Here is a 23281-nt window from a genome sequence, read left to right as displayed (position 1 = left end):
GGGAGGGACGGCGGGGGAGGGGGCACCCGGGGGTGGAGGGGACAACGGGGGAAGGGGTCCCCGGGGGAGGGGACACCGGGGCGGAGGGGGGCACCGGGGGGGGGAGGGGTCCTGCCCCCCAACCCGGTTGCCTCCTCGGTGGGGGAGGGGGCGGTGTTACCCAGAAACCTTTGCGGCGCCCCTCCCCCTCGTTACACCCCCCACCCCTCCCCCCCTTCTTCCAAGGCCAGCCCCGACCCCGTGACCCCGGGGCGGGGGGCACCGGGCCAGGGGGGCGGTGTGGAAGGTCACGGGTGACATCACGGGTGACATCGCCGGTGACATCAGGTGGCCTTGGAGCGGGACGGTGGCCCCGGGGGACGCAGGCGGCCGGATGACCCCGCCCCCCGGACCCGCCCACGCCCGGTGGGCGGGGCGGTGGGCGGAGATATGCAAATAAGAGGCGGGGACGCGCGGCGCGGCAGGCGCATGCGCATAACGGCTCCACCGACAGCCGGCCCGGCCGGGTGCTCCCCGGAGGGGAGGGGGAAAGGAGCGGCGCGCTGCGCATGCGCACCGGCCCTGGGGCATGGTGTGGCATGGTGTGGCAGTGGCCGTGGTGTCCCTCGTCCCCTTAGGTCATCGTGTCCCCATGGCCACGGTGTCCCTCGTCCCCATGGCCATGGCCATGATGTCCCATGTCCCCATGGCCGCGGTGTCCATATGTGTCATGCTGTCCCCATGGCCATGGTGTCCCTTGTCCCCTCAGCTTTGGTGTCCCCACGGCCATGGCGTCCCCATGGCCATGATGTCCCGTGTCCCCATGGCCGTGGTGTCCACGTGTGTCATGGTGTCCCTCATCCCCACGCCGGGATGCCCCACGGGTCATGGTGTCCCTTGTCCCTGCAGCTTTGGTGTCCCCATGAGGTATGGTGTCCCAAGTCCCCATAGCCAGGGTGTCCCTATGGACATGGTGTCCCTCGTCCCCATGGGTCATGGTGTCCCCATGGCCATGGCGTCCCTCATCCCCATGGCTGGGGTGTCCCCATTGTCATGGTGTCCCATGTCTCCATGGCCATGGTGTCCCTCGTCCCCATGAGCCATGGTGTCTTCATGGCCATGGTGTCCCACGTCCCCATGGCCAGCGTGTCCCCATGTGTCATGGTGTCTCATGTCCCCATGACTGGGGTGTCCCTATGGCCATGGTGTCCCTCATCCCCATGGCCAAGGGTGTCCCCATTGTCATGGTGTCCCACGTCCCCATGGGTCATCGTGTCCCCATGGCCATGGTATCCCCATGTGTCATGGTGTCCCACGTACCCATGGCCAGGGTGTCCCCAGGGCTGGGGTGCCCCATGGCCATGGTGTCCCACATCCCCATGGGTCATGGTGTCCCCGTGGCCACGGTGTCCCCATGGCTGAGGTGTCCCTTGTCCCCAAACTCAGTCCCGAGCCATGCAGAGGTGGGGGAGGAGCCACATTTATTCCCCGTGTGTCCCCCCCCCGCTGTGGTGCAGGGACAGGGGACACAGGGGACACAGGGGACATTGGGGTCGGAAGCTGTTGGGGAAACTGAGGCAGGGCTGGGGCAGACGGGGACGATGATGGGGTGGGGGAGGGGGAGGGGACAGGGATGGAGCAGAGAGCAGACCTGGAGGTTGGGGACACCTCGGGGAGCTTGGGGATGGTCCAAGGAGGTTGGGGACATCTGGGGGGATGACACCGGGGGGGTTGGGGACATGTTGGGGGGAGGGTGGGATGGGGTGGTTGGGGACCCCATGGGACAGTTGGGGATGGTCCAAGGAGGTTGGGGACATTCTGGGGGTTGGGGAAGGTCCAAGGAGGTTGGGGACATCGGGGGGATAGGGATGGTCCAGGGAGGTCGGGGACACCTGGGGAAGGGGACACCATGGGGGTTGGGGACGTGTTGGGGGGGAGGGTGGGATGGGGCGGTTGGGGACACCATGGGACGGTTGGGGATGGTCCAAGGAGGTCGGGGACATTCTGGGGGGTCGGGGATGGTCCAGGGAAGTTGGGGACGCCCAGGGGAGTTGGGGACATCCCGGGGGGGGGTTGGGGACATTGCGGGGGGGAGGGCGGGTGTCAGATGGCGACGCTCTCCTGGACGCAGGCGGGGTCGAGGTAGGGGTAGGGCAGCGCCAGGCTGGCGTTGCGCTGCCGGATGCGGTGGGAGATGGCGGCCAAGCGGCGCCGGAAGGAGCCCAGGAGCCGCCGTGGGGCTGCCCCACTGAAGGGCTCCTGGGGGCGGGAGCCCAGCGGCCGCTGGGGGCCAAGGGGGCGTCATGGGGGGCCCAGATGCCTGGGTCCCCTCGGGGACATGTGGGGACCCCACCTGGATCCCTGGGTCCTCTTGGGGACCCCACCCAGATCCCTGGGTCCCCTTGGGGACATGTGGGGACCACACTTGGATCCCTGGGTCCTCTTGGGGACCCCACCCAGACACCTGGGTCCCCTTGGGGACATGTGGGGACCCCACCTGGATCCCTGGGTCCTCTTGGGGACCCCACGCAGATCCCTGGGTCTCCTTGGGTGCCCACCTGGATCCCTGGGTCCCCTTGGGGACATGTGGGGACCCCACCCAGACCCCTGGGTCCTCTTGGGGACCCCACCCAGATCCCTGGGTCCCCCTGGGGACATGTGGGGGACCCCACCCGGACACCTGGGTGCCCCCTCACCGGTTCTCCGCCCTCGTAGCTGACGACGCTGAGCAGGGCCAGGAGGGCGCCGGTGGCATCGGGGGACGGGAGGGTCCCCAGCAGCAGCTCGGCGGTGGCCTCCTCCTTCCTCCGCGGTGGTGGCCGCCGCAGCGTCCCCGGCGTGTTGGGCATCCAGGCGGCGTAGTCGTACTGGGGTGGGGTGGGGGGGTCAGCAGAGGACCCAGGCATCCGGGCCCCCCAACCTCCCCCAGGGTCACCTGGGTCCTACTGGGGCCACCCGGGTGCTTGTCCGTGGCCACCTCTGAGCCCTACATGGGTGCTTGGGTCTCTCCACCCCCCACGTGTCCCCACGTGTCCCCAGGTGCCACCAAGGTGGCTCCATGGCCACCTCCGAGCCCTACATGAGCACTTGCGTCCTTCCACCCTCCAAGTTCCCCTGTGTCCCCCTGTGTCCCCCCCATGTCCCCCCATGTCCCCACGTCCCCCCAGGTGCCACCTGGCCGCTGTTGACGGCAGCGTGCCGGGCGGAGCAGCAGAAGATGATCATGGTGACGAACTTCACCAGCTCGGGGCGGCTGCAGAGCTTCGAGGGGAAGCCTGGGGCAGGGGGACACATCATGAGGTCAGCGATGACCTCACCCACCACGGGCAGCCCCCACCACCTCACCTCACCCCACGCATGGTCCCCCACCAACCCGCCACCTGGCACGGGCATGGCATGACCGTGGCCGTCGTGCTCAGCTCGTGGCATGACCATGGACTTGACCATGCCCATCCCATGCCTTGATCACGGCGTGGGCGTGGCCATGGCATGACCACGACCGCGACCATGACCATGCCCGTCATGTGTCTTGACCGTGGCATGACCATGACCGCGACTGCGTCCATGACCATAGCCATCCCATGCCGTGGCCGTGGCCATGACCGTGCCCGTGCCATGTTACAAGTCTGGTCATGACCATGGCACGGCCGTGACCATGACCATGACGCTGGTCACGACTGCGGTGTGAGACCTTGGTCGTAACGGTCATTGTGGTCATGGCCATGACTGTGACATGACCATGGCCAACACCATAGCCATGACCATGGCTGTCACCATCACTGCGGTGTGACAATGGCCACAATGTGACCATGATCATGACCATGACCATGACTATGATGTGACCATGACCACGTCCATCACCATGACGGTCACCATCATCATGACCATTACAGTGGTGTGACCACGACAATGGTCATGATGATCACCATCACCATACACAATCATCACCGTGATGTGACCATGACCACGGACATGACCATCACCGTGGCCATGACCATCACCATGACCGTCACCGGGACGCCTACCCGTCTTCTCGTTGCCCAGGACAGCATAGGTGAAGATCTCGCCCACCCAGTCCTGGAGCTCGTGGTCCTCGGCCACGTCACTGTCCTCAGGGTAGTAGAGAGCCACGATCCCCTCCACTAAGCTGGGCCATCACAGGGACACCGGTGTGACATGGGGACAGGGCCATGCCCACTGTCCCGGCGTCACCCCCCAGCAGCTCCCATCCCTGCACGTCCCTGTCCCCATGTCCCCAGCCCTGTTGCTTTCATCCTTATCATCCCCATGTCCCCATCCTTGTTGCCCCCATCACTGATGTCCCCATCCCCACGTCCCCATCTCCCCATCTCCATGTCCCATTTCCATTGTCCCCATCTTCTTCATTCTCTTCTTCATGTCCCCGTCACCCTTGTCCCCATGTCCCTTGTCCCCATCCCCATGGCCCCATCTCCCTTGTCCCCATGCCTCATCCCCATGTCCCCATCCCTGTTGTCCCCATCCCCATGTCCCCACCTCCATTTCCCACCCCCATGGCCCCATCCCAGCCCCATGGCCCCATCCCTGTTGTCCCCACGCCCATGTCCCCACCCCATGTCCCCGCCCCACATCCCGTCCCCACGCCCCACCCCACCTCTCGATGGCCCCCCAGATCTCCAGGGCGTCATCGCGGTAGTAGTAGTTGGGGATGTCGGTGACCCCGCGGTCCTCCAGGTCATCGGGGACACACAGCTCCGTGTAGGTCAGCGCCGCCGTCCCCCGGGCCACCAGCTCCAGTGTCCCCTTCCGCCCCATGGCCGTGGCCTGGGGACACCGCCACCCCTCAGTGTCCTCCATCCTCCCCCCAACCCCACACCCCAATTCCCCCCATCCCTGGGGGACCCGGGCGTCTGGGTGCCACCACGGGGACCCAGGCATCCAGGTGCCACCAAGGGGGACCCAGGTGTCCGAGTGCCACCGGGGAGGGGACACCCAGGCATCGGGCTGACCTGGTCGATGATCCCCCCGGGGCTGAGCAGCGTCTCCCGGGCCAAAATGTTGATGTGGAAGGTGAAGCGGCAGTGGGGCAGCAGGAGCTGGGGACACATGGGGACATGGGGACGTTGGACACGGGGGTGATGGGGACATGGGAACATGGGAACAAGGGGACATGGGACATTGGACATGTGGGTGATGGGGACATGGGACATGGGGACGTGGGGACATTGGACATGGGGACATTGGACATGTGGGTGATGGGGACAGGGAACATGGGGACGTGGGGCATGGGGACATTGGACATGTGGGTGATGCGGACATGGGACATTCGGGACATGGGACGTGGGGACATTGGGACATGAGGTAAGAGACATGGGGATATGGGGACATTGGACATAGGGATATAGGGACATTGGACATGACATGGGACATGGGACATCGGGACATTGGGACATTGGACATGGGACAGGTGGGCAACGGGGACATGGGACATTGGGACATTGGGACATTGGACATGTGGGCGATGGGACATGGGACATTGGAGACATGGGGGCATTGGACAGGGGACATGGGTGATGGGGACATGGGACGTGGGGACATGGGACATGGGGACATGGGGCATGGGGACATTGGGACATTGGGACATGAGGTATGAGACATGGGGATATGGGGACATTGGACATGACATGGGACATGGGACATGGGACATTGGGACATTGGGACATTGGACATGTGGACGATGGGACATGGGACATTGGAGACATGGGGGCATTGGACAGGGGACATGGGTGATGGGGACATGGGACGTGGGGACATGGGGACATTGGGACATGAGGTATGAGACATGGGGATATGGGGACATTGGACATGACATGGGACATGGGACATTGGGACACTGGACATGGGATAGGTGGGCAACGGGGACACGGGACACTGGACATGTGGGCAATGGGGACATGGGACATTTGGGACATGGGGGCATTGGACAGGGGACATGTGGGTGATGGGGACATGGGACATGGGGACATTGGGACACGAGATATGAGACATGGGGATATGGGGACATGGGACATTGGGACACTGGACGTGTGGGCGATGGGGACGTGGGACATGGAACAGGGGACATGGGGGGACATGGAGTATGGGACATGGGACATGGGGACATGGGGGCACTGGACATGTGAGTGATGGGGACATGGGACATGGGGACATGGGGACAATGGACGTGTGGGTGATGGGGACATGGGACATAGGGACATTGGGACATGGGGACCTGGGAGACCAGGGGGACATTGGCCATGGGGGACATGGGACATGGGTCGTGGGGACATGGGACATGTGGGTGATGGGGACATGGGACACGGAGGACATGGGGACATGGGGACATGGGGACCTGGGGGACATTGGCCATGGGGGACATGGGACATGGGTCGTGGGGACATGGGACATGTGGGTGATGGGGACATGGGACACGGAGGACATGGGGACATGGGGACATGGGGACCTGGGGGACATTGGCCAGGGGGGACATGGGACATGGGTCGTGGGGACATGGGACATGTGGGTGGTGGGGACAGGGGACACGGAGGACATGGGGACATGGGGACATGGGGACCTGGGGGACATTGGCCATGGGGACATGGGACATGGGTCGTGGGGACATGGGACATGTGGGTGATGGGGACATGGGACACGGAGGACATGGGGACATGGGGACATGGGGACCTGGGGGACATTGGCCATGGGGGACATGGGACATGGGTCGTGGGGACATGGGACATGTGGGTGATGGGGACATGGGACACGGAGGACATGGGGACATGGGGACATGGGGACCTGGGGACATTGGCCATGGGGGACATGGGACATGGGTCGTGGGGACATGGGACATGTGGGTGATGGGGACATGGGACACGGAGGACATGGGGACATGGGGACATGGGAGACCAGGGGGACATTGGCCATGGGGGACATGGGACATGGGACGTGGGGACACAGCAACAGGGGTTCATGGGGGACATGGGGACATTGGACACGCGGGCGATGGGGACAAGGGACACGGGGACACAGCCCCGGGGATGGGGACAGGGGAGGGGACCTTCAGGCTCCGGGTGCCCAGGGAGACATCTGGGGGGCACGGCCAGAGCCTGAGCTGGGGGCGGGGGGTGCAGGGTTTTGGGGTGCAGGTTGGGGGTGCAATTTGGGGGTGCAGGATTTGGGGTGCAATGTGGGGGTGCAGGTGGAGGGTGCAGGATTTGGGGGTGCAGGGTTTTGAGCTGCAGGATTTGGGGTGCAGTTTGGGGGTACCTGGTAGAGAGGGTGGCAGGCGGTGGGTGGCCGGGGCGAAGGTTTGGGGTGCAGGTTTGGGGTGCAGGATTTGGGGTGCGGTTTGAGGGTGCAGGATTTGGGGTGCAGGATTTGGGGTGCAGGTTTGGGGTGCAGGTTTGGGGTGCAGGATTTGGGGTGCGGTTTGGGGGTACCTGGTAGAGAGGGGGGCAGGCGGTGGGCGGCCGGGGCGAAGGTTTGGGGGTGCAGGTTTGAGGTGCAGGATTTGGGGTGCAGGATTGGGGGTGCAGTTTGAGGGTGCAGGATTTGGGGTGCAGGATTTGGGGTGCAGGTTTGGGGTGCAGGTTTGGGGTGCAGGATTTGGGGTGCGGTTTGGGGGTACCTGGTAGAGGGGTGGCAGGCGGTGTGTGGCCAGGGCGAAGAGTTGGGGGTGCAGATTTGGGGTGCAGGGTTTGGGGTGCAATATGAGGGGCAGGATTTAGGGGTGCAGGATTTGGGGTGCGGTTTGGGGGTACCTGGTGGGGGGGCAGGCGGTGGGTGGCCGGGGCGAAGGTTTTGGGGTGCAGGTTGGGGTGCAGGATTTGGGGTGCAGGTTTGGGGGTACCTGGTAGAGAGGGGGCAGGCGGTGGGTGGCCGGGGCGAAGGTTTGGGGTGCAGGTTTGAGGTGCAGGATTTGGGGTGCAGGATTGGGGTGCAGGTTTGGGGTGCAGGATTTGGGGTGCAGGATTTGGGGTGCAGGTTTGGGGTGCAGGATTTGGGGTGCGGTTTGGGGGACCTGGTAGAGGGGTGGCAGGTGGTGTGTGGCCAGGGCGAAGAGTTGGGGTGCAGATTTGGGGGTGCAGGGTTTGGGGTGCAGTTTGGGGGTACCTGGTGGGGGGGGCAGGCGGTGGGTGGCCGGGGCGAAAGTTTTGGGGTGCAGGTTGGGGTGCAGGATTTGGGGTGCAATATGGGGGTGAAGGATTTGGGGTGCAGGTTTGGGGGTACCTGGTAGAGGGGGTGGCAGGCGGTGGGTGGCCGGGGCGAAGGTTTGGGGGTGCAGGTTTGAGATGCAGGATTTGGGGTGCAGGATTGGGGGTGCAGTTTGAGGGTGCAGGATTTGGGGTGCAATTTGAGGGTGCAGGATTTGGGGTGCGGGGTTTTGGGGTGGAGGTTTGAGGTGCAGGATTTGGAGTGCAGGATTGGGGGTGCGGTTTGAGGGTGCAGGATTTGGGGTGCAGTATGGGGGTGCAGGATTTGGGGTGCAGGTTTGGGGATGCAGTTTGAGGTGCAGGATTTGGGGTGCAATATGGGGGTGCAGGAATTGGGGTGCAGGTTTGGGGTGCAATATGGGGTGCAGGATTTGGGGTGCAGGTTTGGGGGTGCGGTTTGAGGTGCAGGATTTGGGGTGCAATATGGGGGTGCAGTTGGAGGGTGCAGGATTTGGGGTGCAGGATTTGGGGTGCAGGTTTGGGGTGCAGGATTAGGGGTGCGGTTTGAGGGTGCAGGATTTGGGGTGCAATATGGGGGTGCAGGATTTGGGGTGCAGGTTTGGGGTGCAGGATTGGGGGTGCGGTCTGGGCGTGCAGGATTTGGGGTGCAGGATTAGGGGTGCGGTTTGAGGGTGCAGGATTTGGGGTGCAGGTTTGGGGTGCAGGATTGGGGGTGCGGTCTGGGGGTACCTGGTAGAGGGGGTGGCAGGCGGGCAGGCGGTGGGTGGCCAGGGCGAAGGCCTCCCCCAGGAAGTGGCTCTGCAGCAGGTGGGTGACGGCCTCGTGCAGGGTGAAGTGGGCGCCCCGCACCCACAGCTTGGCCAGCGCCCACCCCCACGGCCCGTCCCCCGGCAGGAAGATGGGCGCCTCGGGGCCGGGGCGCTGGGACAGCTGGGGGGGACGGGGGTCAGCGGGGACGGGGGACAGAGGGGGACAGGGGGTGGGGGGATGTGGGGACAAGGGGACACCATAGGGACGTGGGGACAAGGGGACAAGGGGAATGGGGGACGTGGGGACAAGGGGACAAGGGGACATGGGGGTATGGGGGGACGTGAGGACAAGGGGACACCATAGGGACATGGGGACAAGGGGACATGGGGGTATGGGGGACGTGGGGACAAGGGGACACCATAGGGACAAGGGGACATGGGGGATGGGGGACGTGGGGACAAGGGGACACCATAGGGACAAGGGGACATGGGGGGATGGGGGACGTGGGGACAAGGGGACACCATAGGGACAAGGGGACATGGGGGATGGGGGACGTGGGGACAAGGGGACACCATAGGGACAAGGGGACATGGGGGTATGGGGGACGTGGGGACAAGGGGACACCATAGGGACGTGGGGACAAGGGGACAAGGGGAATGGGGGACGTGGGGACAAGGGGGACAAGGGACATGGGGGTATGGGGGACGTGGGGACAAGGGGACACCATAGGGACAAGGGGAATGGGGGACGTGGGGACATGGGGACAAGGGGACACCATAGGGACAAGGGACATGGGGGATGGGGGACGTGGGGACAAGGGGACACCATAGGGACAAGGGGACATGGGGGATGGGGGGACGTGGGGACAAGGGGACACCATAGGGACAAGGGGACATGGGGGATGGGGGACGTGGGGACAAGGGGACACCATAGGGACGTGGGGACAAGGGACAAGGGGAATGGGGGACGTGGGGACAAGGGGGACAAGGGGACATGGGGGTATGGGGGGACGTGGGGACAAGGGGACACCATAGGGACATGGGGACAAGGGGACAAGGGGAATGGGGGACATGGGGACAAGGGGTACATGGGGGTATGGGGGACGTGGGGACAAGGGGACACCATAGGGACAAGGGGACATGGGGGATGGGGGACGTGGGGACAAGGGGACACCATAGGGACAAGGGGGAATGGGGGACATGGGGACATGGGGACAAGGGGACACCATAGGGACGTGGGGACAAGGGGAATGGGGGGACATGGGGACAAGGGGGACAAGGGGACATGGGGGTATGGGGGGACGTGGGGACAAGGGGACACCATAGGGACATGGGGACAAGGGTGACAAGGGGACATGGGGGTATGGAGACATATGGGGACAAGGGGACACCATAGGGACATGGGGACCAGAGGGACAAGGGGACATGGGGGGACATGGGGGTATGGGGACACATGGGGACAAGGGGACAGGGGACATGGGAGTATGGAGACACCATAGGGACATGGGGACCAGGGGGACAAGGGGGCATGGGACATGGGGACAAGGGGACACATGGGGACAAGGGGACACCATAGAGACATGGGGACAAGGGGACATATGGGGACATGGGGGTATAGGGGGACGTGGGGACAAAGGGACACCATGGGGACAATGGGACAAGGGAACATGGGGATATGGGGACAAGAGGACACCATGGGACAAGAGGACACCATATGGACATGGAGATATGGGGACATGTGGGGACACATGGGGACACGAGGACACCATGGGGGATGTGGGGACATGGGGAGACCATGGGGATATGGGACACGGGGACATGGGGGCACATGGGGACAAGAGGACACCATGGGGACATAGGGACACCATGGCACAAGAGGACACCATGGGGTATGTGGGGACATGGGGACATCATGGGGATATGGGACACGGGGACATGGAGACACATAGGGGCACATGGGGACAAAGGGACATGGGGACAAGGGGACACCATAGGGACACATGAGGATGAGGGGAGATGGGGACACGGGGACATGGGGACACATGGGGACAAGGGGAGATGGGGAGATGGGACATAGGGACAAGGGGACATGGGGACATAGGGGGCCATGAGACATCGGGACATGGGAACAACGAGGGGCATGGGGGACATGGGGACATGGGGGACATCGGGATATGGGGACACCTGGGGACATAGGAACAAAGGGATATGGGGACATGGGGACACCTGGGGACATGGGGGACATGGGGACACCTGGGGACATGGGGATATGGGGACATGCGGGGACATGGGGACATGGGGGACATGGGGGACATTGGGATATGGGGATATGGGGACATGGGGACATCTGGGGACATGGGGACACCTGGGGACATGGGGATATGGGGACATTGGGATATGGGGACATAGGGACAAAGGGAGATGGGGACATGGGGACACCTGGGGACATGGGGGGACATGGGGACACCTGGGGACATGGGCATATGGGGACATGGGGATATGGGGACATGGGGACACCTGGGGACATGGGGATATGGGGACATGGAGGGACATGGGGACATGGGGACACATGGGGGGACATTGGGATATGGGGATATGGGGACATGGGGACATCTGGGGACATGGGGGACATGGGGACATGGGGATATGGGGACATTGGGATATGGGGACATAGGGACAAAGGGAGATGGGGACATGGGGACACCTGGGGACATGGGAATATGGGGACATGGGGGACATGGGGACATGGGGACACATGGGGGACATTGGGATATGGGGATATGGGGACATGGGGACATCTGGGGACATGGGGGACATGGGGACATGGGGATATGGGGACATGGGGATATGGGGACATGGGGACACCTGGGGACATGGGGATAGGGGACACCTGGGGACATGGGGATATGGGGACATGGAGGGACATGGGGACATGGGGACACATGGGGGACATTGGGATATGGGGATATGGGGACATGGGGACATCTGGGGACATGGGGGACATGGGGACATGGGGATATGGGGACATTGGGATATGGGGACATAGGGACAAAGGAGATGGGGACATGGGGACACCTGGGGACATGGGAATATGGGGACATGGGGGGACATGGGGACATGGGAGGACATGGGGGGACATCGGGATATGGGGACACCTGAGGACACAGGGACAAAGGGAGATGGGGACATGGGCCATGGAGACAAGGAGACTTGGGGACAGGGGGACACAGGGACAGGGGGACACAGGGACAGGGGGACACGGGACATGGGGACATGGGGACAGAGGGACGGGGGGGGGGACGCGCGGACAGGGCCGGTACCTGGATGGCGATGGGCAGGAGCTGCCCGCGGGGGCTGAGCCACAGCAGGCAGAGGGGGGCGGCCAGGAACTGGGGCTCCCCCCCGATGCGCCCCGTGGGGACCCCCTCCAGCAGCGCGTAGTCGGCCAGGAACAGGCGGCCCCCCTGCACCCCGGCCCCACACCTGGGTGCCCCCGGAGCCCTGGGTCCCCCCCGGAGCCGGGGTGTCGGGTCCCACCCCCCCCAAAAAAAAAAAAAAAAAGCTGGGTGCTCCCCCCTGCCCTGGGACCCCCCCCCACCCCTCCCCGGGTGCTGGGGTCCCCAGGTAGCCGGGACCCCACCCCATCCCGGACACTGGGGTCCCCCAAGATGCCTGGGGCCCCCTTGGACGCCTGGGACCCCCCCCAGACACCCGGGTCCCCCACCCTGCCCGGGACACTGGGGTCCCCCGCCCCATCCCGGACTTTTGGGGTCCCCCCATGACCCCCGTGACCCCCACCCTTCCCTGGACGCCGGGGTCCCCCAGACACCCGGGACCCCCATCCTGGCCCAGACATTGGGGTCCCCCGCCCCATCCCCGACACCTGGGTCCCCCCGATGCCTGGGACCCCCACCCCACTTGGGGTCCCTGGATGCCGGGGGTCCCCAAGGCCCCCCGGGACCCCCACCCCTCCCCGGACACCGGGGTCCCCCAGACACCCGGGACCCCCACCCTGGCCCGGATATGGGGGTCCCCCACCCCATCCCAGACACCCGGGACCCCCCCCCCCCCCGGGGGTCCCTCACCTCCATCTCGCGCTGGAGGCAGGTGGCGGGGCCGAGGCTGGGTGCCACCATGGGGGGGGTGGGGGGGAAGTTGGGGGGCAGGCGGGAGCAGCGGCGCAGCAGGACGGGGTTCACCCCGCTCAGGTACTGCTCCCCGAAGAAGGCGTCGTCCCGCCAGTGCTGCACCACGTACTCTGCGGGGCCGCGACGCCTGCGTCCCCGACTCGGCCCCCGGGTCCCCTGGGTCCCCCGTGCCCCTCCGGGTCCCCATGTCCCCCTCTGAGTCCCCCGTGTCCCCCTGTTCCCCCCACGTCCCCCAGGTCATCCCATGCCCCCATGTCCCCCTTTCTGTCCCCCACGTCCCCCTGTGTCCTTCCCTATGTCCCCACCTGTGACCCCTGTGTCCCCTCCGTGTCCCCTCTGCCCCTCTCTGTCCCCTCCGTGTCCTCCTGTGTCCCCTCTATGTCCCCTCTGTGTCCCCTCTGTGTCCCCTCTGTGTCTCCCTCTGTGTCCCCTCTGTGTCCCCTCTCTGTCCCCTCCGTGTCCCCCTGTGTCCCATCCATGTCCCCCCGTGCCCCTCCGTGTCCCCCTTCTGAGTCCCCCCCATGTCCCCTCCGTGTCCCCCTGCTCCTCTGTGTCCCCTCCATGTTCTCCTGTGTCCCCCCGTGTCCCCTCCCCATGTCCCCCTCTGAGTCCCCCTGTCCCCCCACGTCCCCCCAGGTCATCCCATGCCCCCCACGTCCCCCTGTGTCCTTCCCTATGTCCCCACCTGTGACCCCTGTGTCCCCCTGTGTCCCCTCTGCCCCTCTCTGTCCCCTCCGTGTCCTCCTGTGTCCCCTCTATGTCCCCTCTGTGTCTCCCCTGTGTCCCCCTGCCCCTCTGTGTCCCCTCTGTGTCCCCTCTGTGTCCCCTCCGTGTCCCCCTGCCCCTCTCTGTCCCCTCCGTGTCCCCCTGTGTCCCCTCCATGTCCCCCCGTGCCCCTCTGTGTCCCCCTTCTGAGTCCCCCCCCATGTCCCCTCTGTGTCCCCTCTGTGTCCCCTCCGTGTCCCCCTGCTCCTCTGTGTCCCCTCCATGTTCTCCTGTGTCCCCCTGTGTCCCCTCCGTGTCCCCCTTCTGAGTCCCCCCCCATGTCCCCCCGTGTCCCCTCCCCATGTCCCCCTCTGAGTCCCCCTGTTCCCCCACGTCCCCCAGGTCATCCCATGCCCCCCACGTCCCCTGTGTCCTTCCCTATGTCCCCACCTGTGACCCCTGTGTCCCCCTGCCCCTCTGTGTCCCCTCCATGTCCCCCTGTGTCCCATCTATGTCCCCTCTGTGACCCATCCATGTCCCCCTGTGTCCCCTCCATGTCCCCCCGTGCCCCTCCGTGTCCCCCTTCTGAGTCCCCCCCCCCATGTCCCCTATGTGTCCCCCCCAAACGCCTGGGTCCCCCCGCCCCCACATCCCTGGGTCCCCCCACCCCGGACACCTGGGTCCCCCCGTGTCCGTGTCCCCCCCTCCCGGACGCCTGGGTCCCCCGGGGGGGGGGAGGGGCACCCACCGCTGATGGGGGTCCCGGGTCCCCCCAGGGCCTCCTGGATGTCCTCGAAGCTGCGCCAGGAGCCACCGCAGCGAAGCCCCCGGAGCCGCACCCGGACCTGGCTGGGGACACGGGGACACCATGGGGACACCGTGGGGTGCGGGGACACGGGGACATAGAGATCTGGGGGACGGGGGGACGCCAGGGGACATGGGGACATGGAGGTATGGGGACAGGGGCATGGGGACACTGTGGGGACACGATGGGGTGTGGGGACATGGGGGACATGGGGACATGGAGATCTGGGGACATGGGGACACTGGGTGGCATGGGGACACTGTGGGGACACGATGGGGTGTGGGGACATGGGGACATGGGGACATAGAGATCTGGGGGACATGGGGACACCAGGACACAGGGACATGGGGATATTGGGACATGGGACATGGGGACATGGGGACATGGGGACATAGAGATCTGGGGGACATGGGGACACTGGGTGGCATGGGGACACTGTGGGGACACGATGGTGTGTGGGGACATGGGGGACATGGGACATAGAGATCTGGGGACATGGGGACACCAGGGCACAGGGGACATGGGGATATTGGGACATGGGGACATGGGGACATGGGGGACATGGGGACATGGGACATAGAGATCTGGGGACATGGGGACACCAGGGCACAGGGGATGTGGGGACATGGAGATATGGGGACACGGGCATGGGGACATCATGGGGACACTGAGGGGTGTGGGGACATGGGGGACACGGGGACATAGAGATCTGGGGGACAGGGGGACACCGGGGCACAGGGGACATGGGACATGGGCATGGGGACACCGTGGGGACAGGGGACACGGGGGACATAGGACATGGGAAGATGGGACGTGGGGACACCGTGGGGACCTGGGCCACGGAGGGGACATGAGGACGTGGAACACGGGGACACCGTGGAACACGGGAAATGGGGACATGGGCCCGGGGACACCGAGGGGACATGGGGGGACACACGTGGGACGCAGTGGGGGACAAGCGGGGACACGCAAGGACGGAGTGGGGTGGTGGCCGGGACACTCGGGGGACACTCGGGTGACACTGACGCGGCGGCGGCGCGGGCGGCAATGCTGGCGCGGTGTCCCAGGGGAAAGGCCAGGCTGGGGGACAGCGACGGGGACGATGACGATGGCGGTGGCGGTGGCGGTGACGATGGCGGAGGCGGTGGCGGTGGCGGTGACGATGACGATGGCGGGGGCGGGGGGGGTGGCCACGGGCAGAGGGCGGGGGGCAGCGCCCGCAGCCGCCAGGGCCACCCCGGGGCGTAGGGTGCCCACCTGGGGGGTGAGAGGGTCCTGCTCCCAGTGCTCCCAGTAACCTCCCAGTGCTCCCAGTAACCTCCCAGTAACCTCTCAGTGCCCTCCCAGGCCTCTCCCAGTGCTCCCAGTAACCTCCCAGTGCTCCCAGTAACCTCCCAGTGCCCTCCCAGGCCTCTCCCAGTGCTCCCAGTGCCTCCCAGTAACCTGCCACTGCCCTCCCAGGCCTCTCCCAGTGCTCCCAGTAACCTCCCAGTGCTCCCAGTAATCTGCCAGTACCCTCCCAGGCCTCTCCCAGTGTTCCCAGCAACCTCCCAGTGCTCCCAGTAACCTGCCAGTACCCTCCCAGTCCTCTCCCAGTGCTCCCAGTAGCCTCCCAGTGCCTCCCAGTAACCTGCCAGTGCCCTCCCAGTGCTCCCAGTCCCCTTCAAGTGACCTCCCAGTGCCCTCCCACTCCCCCCACAGACCCCCCAGCACCCTCCCAGTGCCCTCCCAGTGTTCCCAGTCCCCTCCCAGTGCTCCCAGCCCCCTCCCAGTGCCTCACAGTAACCTGCCAGTGCCCTCCCAGTCCTCCCAGTGCCCCCAGTGTCCCCCCAGTTCCCTCCCAGTGCTCCCAGTCCCTTCCTAGTCCCATCCCAGTTGTCCCCCCAGTGCCCTCCCAGTGCTCCCAGTCCCCTCCCAGTGCCATCCCAGTGTTCCCAGTCCCCTCCCAGTGTCCCCCAGTGCCCTCCCAGTGCTCCCAGTCCCCTCCCAGTGCTCCCAGTGTCCCCCAGTGCCCTCCCAGTGCTCCCAGCACCCTCCCAGTGCCCTCCCAGTGCTCCCAGTCCCCTCCCAGTGCTCCCAGTGCCCTCCCATTGCCATCCCAGTGCTCCCAGTCCCATCCCAGTGTCCCCCAGTCCCCTCCCAGTGCTCCCAGTCCGTACTGGAAGGCCTCCTCACGCTCCCTCCGCTCCTCCTGGCGCTGCTGCAGCAGCCGCGGCTCCCAGGCGGCCCCGCGCGGCGTCCGGGCTGGGGGACACGGGGACACGAGGGGACATCGGGGGACACGAGGGGACACGGGGACATCGGGGGACACGTGACGCAGCCATCCCAGTGCCTCCAGTTCCCTCCCAGTGCTCCCACTCCCCACGTCACGGCGGGTGATGGGAGTCACCGGTGTCCCCACGTGTCCCCACATCGCCATGTCCCCCTTGTCCCCATGGTGTCCCCTTGTCCCCATGTCCCCCTATGTCCCCAAGGTGTCCCCAAGGTGTCCCCAAGGTGTCCCCATGGTGTCCTCTTGTCCCCGTGTGCCCCCATGTCCCTCTTGTCACCAGGTGTCCCCATGTCCCCATGGTGTCCCCATGGTGTCCTCTTGTCCCTGTGTGACCCCATGTGTCCCCATGATGTCCCCAGGTCTCCCCATGTCCCCACATCCCCATGGTGTCCCCTTGTCACCAGGTGTCCCCATGTCCCCATGGTGTCCCCAAGGTGTCCCCATGGTGTCCTCTTGTCCCCGTGTGCCCCCATGTCCCTCTTGTCACCAGGTGTCCCCATGTCCCCATGGTGTCCCCAAGGTGTCCCCATGGTGTCCTCTTGTCCCCGTGTGCCCCCATGTCCCTCTTGTCACCATGTCCCCCATGTCCCCATGGTGTCCCCATGGTGTCCTCTTGTCCCCATGTGACCCCATGTGTCCCCATGATGTCCCCAGGTCTCCCCATGTCCCCACATCCCCATGGTGTCCCCTTGTCACCAGGTGTCCCCATGGCTCTCCATGTCCCCAAGTCTCATAAGGTGTCCCCTTGTCCCCATGTGTCCCCGTGTCCCCAAGGTGTTCCCGTGTCCCCCCCATGTCCCCATGTCCCCCGTGTCCCCGTACCGGTGCCCTCCCGCAGCTCCAGGCAGCCGCTCTCCAGCCAGCGGAAGCAGGGGAAGGTGGCCCCGGGGGTGTCCCCATCGTCCCCATCGTCCCCATCGTCGCCGTCCCCATCACCGTCGCCTCCCCCGTCACCCCCCTCCCCCAGGGGCCCGGTGACGGTGACGCGGGCGCAGAACCAGCGGTCGGGGACGAGGGACACCAGTGGCTCCTTCCACAGCCGCAGCAGCAGGAGAGTCCCCAGGGGCCGTGCCGATGTCACCTCTGCCACCACCGTCTGCAGTGGCACCACCCGTCACCCCCTGCCACCCCTCGTGTCACCTCCCGTCACCCCCTGCTACCCCCGTGTCACCCCATCACCCTGTGTCACCCCTCATGTCACCCCCTGTCACCCCGTCACCCCTCGTGTCACCCCATCACCCTGTGTCACCCCCGTCACTCCTTGTGTCACCCCCTGTCACCCCCATCCCCCCCTTGTGCCTCCCCATCAGCCCTCCCAGTGCCTCCCAGTGCCACCCAGTGCCTCCCAGTCTTTCCCACTCCCTGCCCAGTCCCCTCCCAGTGCCCCTCCAGTGCCCCCCAGTCCCTCCCAGTTCCCTACCAGTCCCCTCCCAGTTCCCCTCAGTCCCCTCCCAGTGCCCCCAGCGCTCCCAGTCCCGCCCAGTCTCTACCAGTGCCCCCAAGCCCCCTTCCAGTCCCCTCCCAGTGACCCCAGTCCCTTCCCTCTGTCCCCCAGTGCTCCCAGTCCCCCTCCAGCCCCTTCCCAGTGCCCCCCAGTCCCTTTCCAGTGGCCCCCCAGTCCCTTCCCAGTGCCCTCCAGTCCTCTCCCAGTGCCTCCGTGTCCCCCTCCAGTCCCTTCCCAGTGCCTCCCAGTGCCCCTCCAGTCCCTTCCCAGTGCCCCCCAGTCCCTCCCCAGTCTCTCCCAGTGCCCCCTAGTGCCTCCCAGTGCCCCTCCAGTCCCTTCCCAGTCTCCCCAGTGCCTTCCAGTCCCGCTCCAGTCCCTTCCAAGTGCCCCCCAGTCCCTTCCCAGTCTCTTCCCAGTGCTCCTCCAGTTCCTTTCCAGTGCCTCCCAGTCCCTTCTCAGTCCCTTCCCAGTGCCCCCCACTGCCTTACCAGTGCCCCCCTGTCCCTTCCCAGTGCCTCCCAGTCCACCTCCAGTCCCTTACCAGTGCCCCCAGTCCCCTCCCAGTCGCTCCCAGTGCCCCCTAGTGCCTCCCAGTGCTCCTCCAGTCCCTTACCAGTGCCCCCCAGTCCTTTCCCTGTGCCTCCCAGTCCCTTCCCAGTGGCCTCCCAGTGCCCCCTAGTGCCTCCCAGTGCCCCTCCAGTCCCTTCCCAGTGCCCCCCAGTCCCTCCCCAGTCTCTCCCAGTGCCCCCTAGTGCCTCCCAGTGCCCCTCCAGTCCCTTCCCAGTCTCCCCAGTGCCTCCCAGTCCCGCTCCAGTTCCTTCCCAGTGCCCCCCGGTCCCTTCCCAGTCCCTTCCCTGTGCCCCCCAGTTCCTTCCCGGTGGACTCCACGTCCCTTCTCAGTCCCTTCCCAGTGCCCCCACTGCCTTACCAGTGCCCCCTGTCCCTTCCCAGTGCCTTCCCAGTCCACCTCCAGTCCCCTACCAGTGCCCCCCAGTCCCCTCCCAGTCGCTCCCAGTGCCCCCTAGTGCCTCCCAGTGCTCCTCCAGTCCCTTACCAGTGCCCCCCAGTCCTTTCCCAGTGCCTCCCAGTCCCTTCCCAGTGGCCACCCAGTGCCCCCTAGTGCCTCCCAGTGCCCCTCCAGTCCCTTCCCAGTGCCCCCAGTCCCTTCCCAGTCCCTCCCAGTGCCCCCTAGTGCCTCCCAATGCCCCTCAGACCCTTCCCAGTCTCCCCAGTGCCTCCCAGTCCCCCTCCAGTCCCTTCCCAGTGCCCCCCGGTCCCTTCCCAGTCCCTCCCAGTGCCCCCTAGTGCCTCCCAATGCTCCTCAGACCCTTCCCAGTCTCCCCAGTGCCTCCCAGTCCCCCTCCAGTTCCCTTCCCAGTGCCCCCGGTCCCTTCCCAGTGCATGCCAGTGCCCCTCCGGTCCCTTCCCAGTGCCTCCCAGTCCCTTCCCAGTCTCCCCAATGCCTCCCAGTGCCCCTCCAGTCCCTTTCCAGTGCCCCCCAGTCCCTTCCCACTCCCTCCCACTGCCCCCTAGTGCCTCCCAATGCCCCCCAGTCCCTTCCCAGTCTCCCCAGTGCCCCCCAGTCCCCCTCCAGTCCCTTCCCAGTGCATGCCAGTGCCCCTCCGGTCCCTTCCCAGTGCCCCCCAGTCCCTTCCCAGTCTCCCCAGTGCCTCCCAGTGCCCCTCCGGTCCCTTCCCAGTGCCCCCAGTCCCTTCCCAGTCTCCCCAGTGCCTCCCAGTCCCCCTCCAGTCCCTTCCAAGTGCCCCCCAGTCCCTTCCCAGTGCCTCCCAGTCCCTTCTCAGTCCCTTCCCAATGCCCCTCAGACCCTTCCCAGTCTCCCCAGTGCCTCCCAGTCCCCCTCCAGTCCCTTCCCAGTGCCCCCGGTCCCTTCCCAGTCCCTCCCAGTCCCCCCCAGTGCACTCACGGTGCCGGGGCGCAGGTGGTGGAGGGGCCAGTCGAGGTGGCAGGGGAGGCTCTGTCCCCCTGTCCCCACCAGGCCGAGGGACACGGCCGCCAGCGTCCCCCCGCCCCACTGGGACCCCGTCGTCACCCCCACGCGGTACCGCACCCCCCCGCCGGCCACCGGGGCCCCCTCGGGGACATCGGGGTCGCCTGGGGGTGGCAGGGTCCCCTTGGGGACATCGGGGGGTGGCAGGGTCCCCTCGGGGACATCGGGGTCCCCTGGGGGTGGCGGGGTCCCCTTGGGGACATCGGGGGGTGATGGGGTCCCCTTGGGGACATCGGGGGGTGGCAGGGTCCCCTCGGGGACATCGGGGTCGCCTGGGGGTGGCAGGGTCCCCTCGGGGACATCGGGGTCCCCTGGGGGTGGCGGGGTCCCCTCGGGGACAGCCGGGGCCTCTGGGGACGCCAGGGTCCCTCTGCCACCCCCGCAGTCCCAGTCCCACCTCGGTTCCTCCCAGTTCCCCCCAGTTGCCCCCAGTTCCCCCCAGTTCCCGGCCTCGACCAGTCTGAGCCGCTCCTGGGTCCCCAGCGATGCCTGGGTCCGTCCCAGTAACACCCCAGTTACACCCCAGTTACACCACTGGGCCCGGTAAGACCAGTTCTACCCCCGCTTGCATCAGCGACCCCCAGCCCAGTTATGTCCCAGTTACATCCCAGTTACACCACTGGGGCCGGGCCCCACCCCAGTTCCACCCCAGTTCCATCCCAGTTACATGCCAATTAGGACCACTGGGCTTGGCCCCTACCCCAGTTACACCCCAGTTTACACCACTGGGCTTGGCCCCCGTCCCAGTTACACCCCTGTTTACACCCCTGCGTTTGGCCCTCCCATCCCAGTTACCCCCCAGTGGATCCCCAGTTCCCAGCAGTGGGCCCAGCCCCATCCCAGTTACACCCCTGTTTACACCACTGGGCTTGGCCCTCCCATCCCAGTTACCCTCCAGTGCTCCCCCAGTGGCCCCAGCCCCAACCCAGTTACACCCCCAGTTTACACCACTCACCTTGGCCCCCATCCCAGTTACACCCCTGTTTACACCACTCACCTTGGCCCCCCCATCCCAGTTCCCACCAGCGGCCCCAGCCCCATCCCAGTTACACCCCTGTTTACACCACTGGGCTTGGCCCCCATCCCAGTTACACCCCTGTTTACACCACTGACCTCGGCCCCCCATCCCAGTTACCCACCAGCGGCCCCAGCCCCATCCTAGTTACACCCCAGTTTACGCCCCTGGACTTGGCCCCCATCCCAGTTACACCCCTGTTTACACCATTGGGTTTGCGCCCCGTCCCAGTTCCCCCAGTGCCACCCAGTTCCCACCAGTGGCCCCAGCCCCATCCTGGTTTACACCCCTGGACTTGGCCCCCATCCCAGTTCCACCCCAGTTTACACCACTAGGTTTGCCCCTCCATCCCAGTTACCCACCAGTGGCCCCAGCCCCATCCCAGTTCCACCCCAGTTTACACCACTGGGTTTACCCCCTATCCCAGTTCCCCCCAATCCCCCCCCAGTTCCCACCAGCGGCCCCAGCCCCATCCCAGTTACCCCCAGTTTACACCACTGGCCTTGGCCCCCATCCCAGTTCCCCCCAGTGCCCCCCAGTAGCCCCAGCCCCATCCCAGTTACCCCTAGTTTACACCACTGGGTTTATCCCCCATCCCAGTTCCCCCCAGTGCCCCCCAGTTCCCACCAGCGGCCCCACCCCCACCCCAGTTCCACCCCGGTGACCCCCACTGGGCCCAGTTCTCCCAGTGCTCCCAGTACAACCAGTGCTCCCAGTGCTCCCAGTACAACCAGTGCTCCCAGTACAACCAGTGCAACTAGTGTTCCAAGTGCTCCCAGTGCTCCCAGGACTCCCAGTGCTCCCAGTGCTCCCAGTACAACCAGTGTTCCAAGTGCTCCCAGTGCTCCCAGTACAACCAGTGCTCCAAGTGCTCCAAGTGCTCCCAGTGCTCCCAGTACAACCAGTGCTCCCAGTGCTCCCAGTGCTCCCAGTACAACCAGTGTTCCAAGTGCTCCCAGTGCTCCCAGTGCTCCCAGTGCCTCCAGTGCTCCCAGTGCTTCCAATACAACCAGTGCTCCCAGTGCTCCCAGTGCTCCCAGTACAACCAGTGTTCCAAGTGCTCCCAGTGCTCCCAGTGCTCCCAGTGCTTCCAATACAACCAGTGTTCCAAGTGCTCCCAGTGCTCCCAGTGCTTCCAGTGCTCCCAGTGCTCCCAGTGCTCACAGTGCTCCCAGTGCTTCCAATACAACCAGTGCTCCAAGTGCTCCCAGTGCTCCCAGTACAACCAGTGATCCAAGTGCTCCAAGTGCTCCCAGTACAACCAGTGCTCCCAGTGCTCCCAGTGCTTCCAATACAACCAGTGCTCCCAGTGCTCCCAGTGCTCCCAGTACAACCAGTGTTCCAAGTGCTCCCAGTGCTCCCAGTGCTCCCAGTGCTTCCAATACAACCAGTGTTCCAAGTGCTCCCAGTGCTCCCAGTACAACCAGTGCTCCCAGTGCTCCCAGTGCTCCCAGTACAACCAGTGTTCCAAGTGCTCCCAGTGCTCCCAGTACAACCAGTGCTCCAAGTGCTCCCAGTGCTCCCAGTACAACCAGTGCTCCCAGTGCTTCCAATACAACCAGTGCTCCCAGTGCTCCCAGTGCTCCCAGTACAACCAGTGCAACTAGTGTTCCAAGTGCTCCCAGTGCTCCCAGTGCTCCCAGTACAACCAGTGTTCCAAGTGCTCCCAGTGCTCCCAGTGCTTCCAGTGCTCCCAGTGCTCCCAGTGCTTCCAATACAACCAGTGCTCCCAGTGCTCCCAGTACAACCAGTGCTCCAAGTGCTTCCAATACAACCAGTGCTCCCAGTGCTCCCAGTGCTCCCAGTACAACCAGTGTTCCAAGTGCTCCCAGTGCTCCCAGTGCTCCCAGTACAACCAGTGCTCCCAGTGCTCCCAATGCTCCCAGTGCTTCCAATACAACCAGTGCTCCCAGTGCTCCCAGTACAACCAGTGTTCCAAGTGCTCCCAGTGCTCCCAGTACAAC

At 65.3% G+C, this 23281-nt stretch overlaps 1 protein-coding gene across 1 annotated transcript; it reads right to left on the bottom strand.

Moving 5' to 3' along the window:
- Positions 1 to 2082: 2082 nt before the first annotated feature.
- Positions 2083 to 21269, bottom strand: LOC140645288 (polyunsaturated fatty acid lipoxygenase ALOX15B-like). The gene is made up of 15 exons (XM_072848635.1): positions 21258 to 21269; positions 20219 to 20494; positions 17673 to 17946; positions 16738 to 16822; positions 15605 to 15835; positions 14522 to 14622; positions 13006 to 13178; positions 12241 to 12384; positions 8901 to 9101; positions 4968 to 5054; positions 4613 to 4782; positions 4005 to 4126; positions 3154 to 3254; positions 2676 to 2846; positions 2083 to 2262 (listed from the first exon to the last, which is right to left on the bottom strand). Exons 1-15 carry the CDS (start codon positions 21267 to 21269, stop codon positions 2083 to 2085), a joined length of 2328 nt encoding a protein of 775 aa, XP_072704736.1.
- Positions 21270 to 23281: the final 2012 nt, after the last annotated feature.

This window comes from Ciconia boyciana, chromosome 32 (genome assembly GCF_034638445.1).
Source record: "Ciconia boyciana chromosome 32, ASM3463844v1, whole genome shotgun sequence".
Lineage (NCBI taxonomy): Eukaryota > Metazoa > Chordata > Aves > Ciconiiformes > Ciconiidae > Ciconia > Ciconia boyciana.
This window is presented reverse-complemented; position numbering and strand designations above follow the sequence as displayed.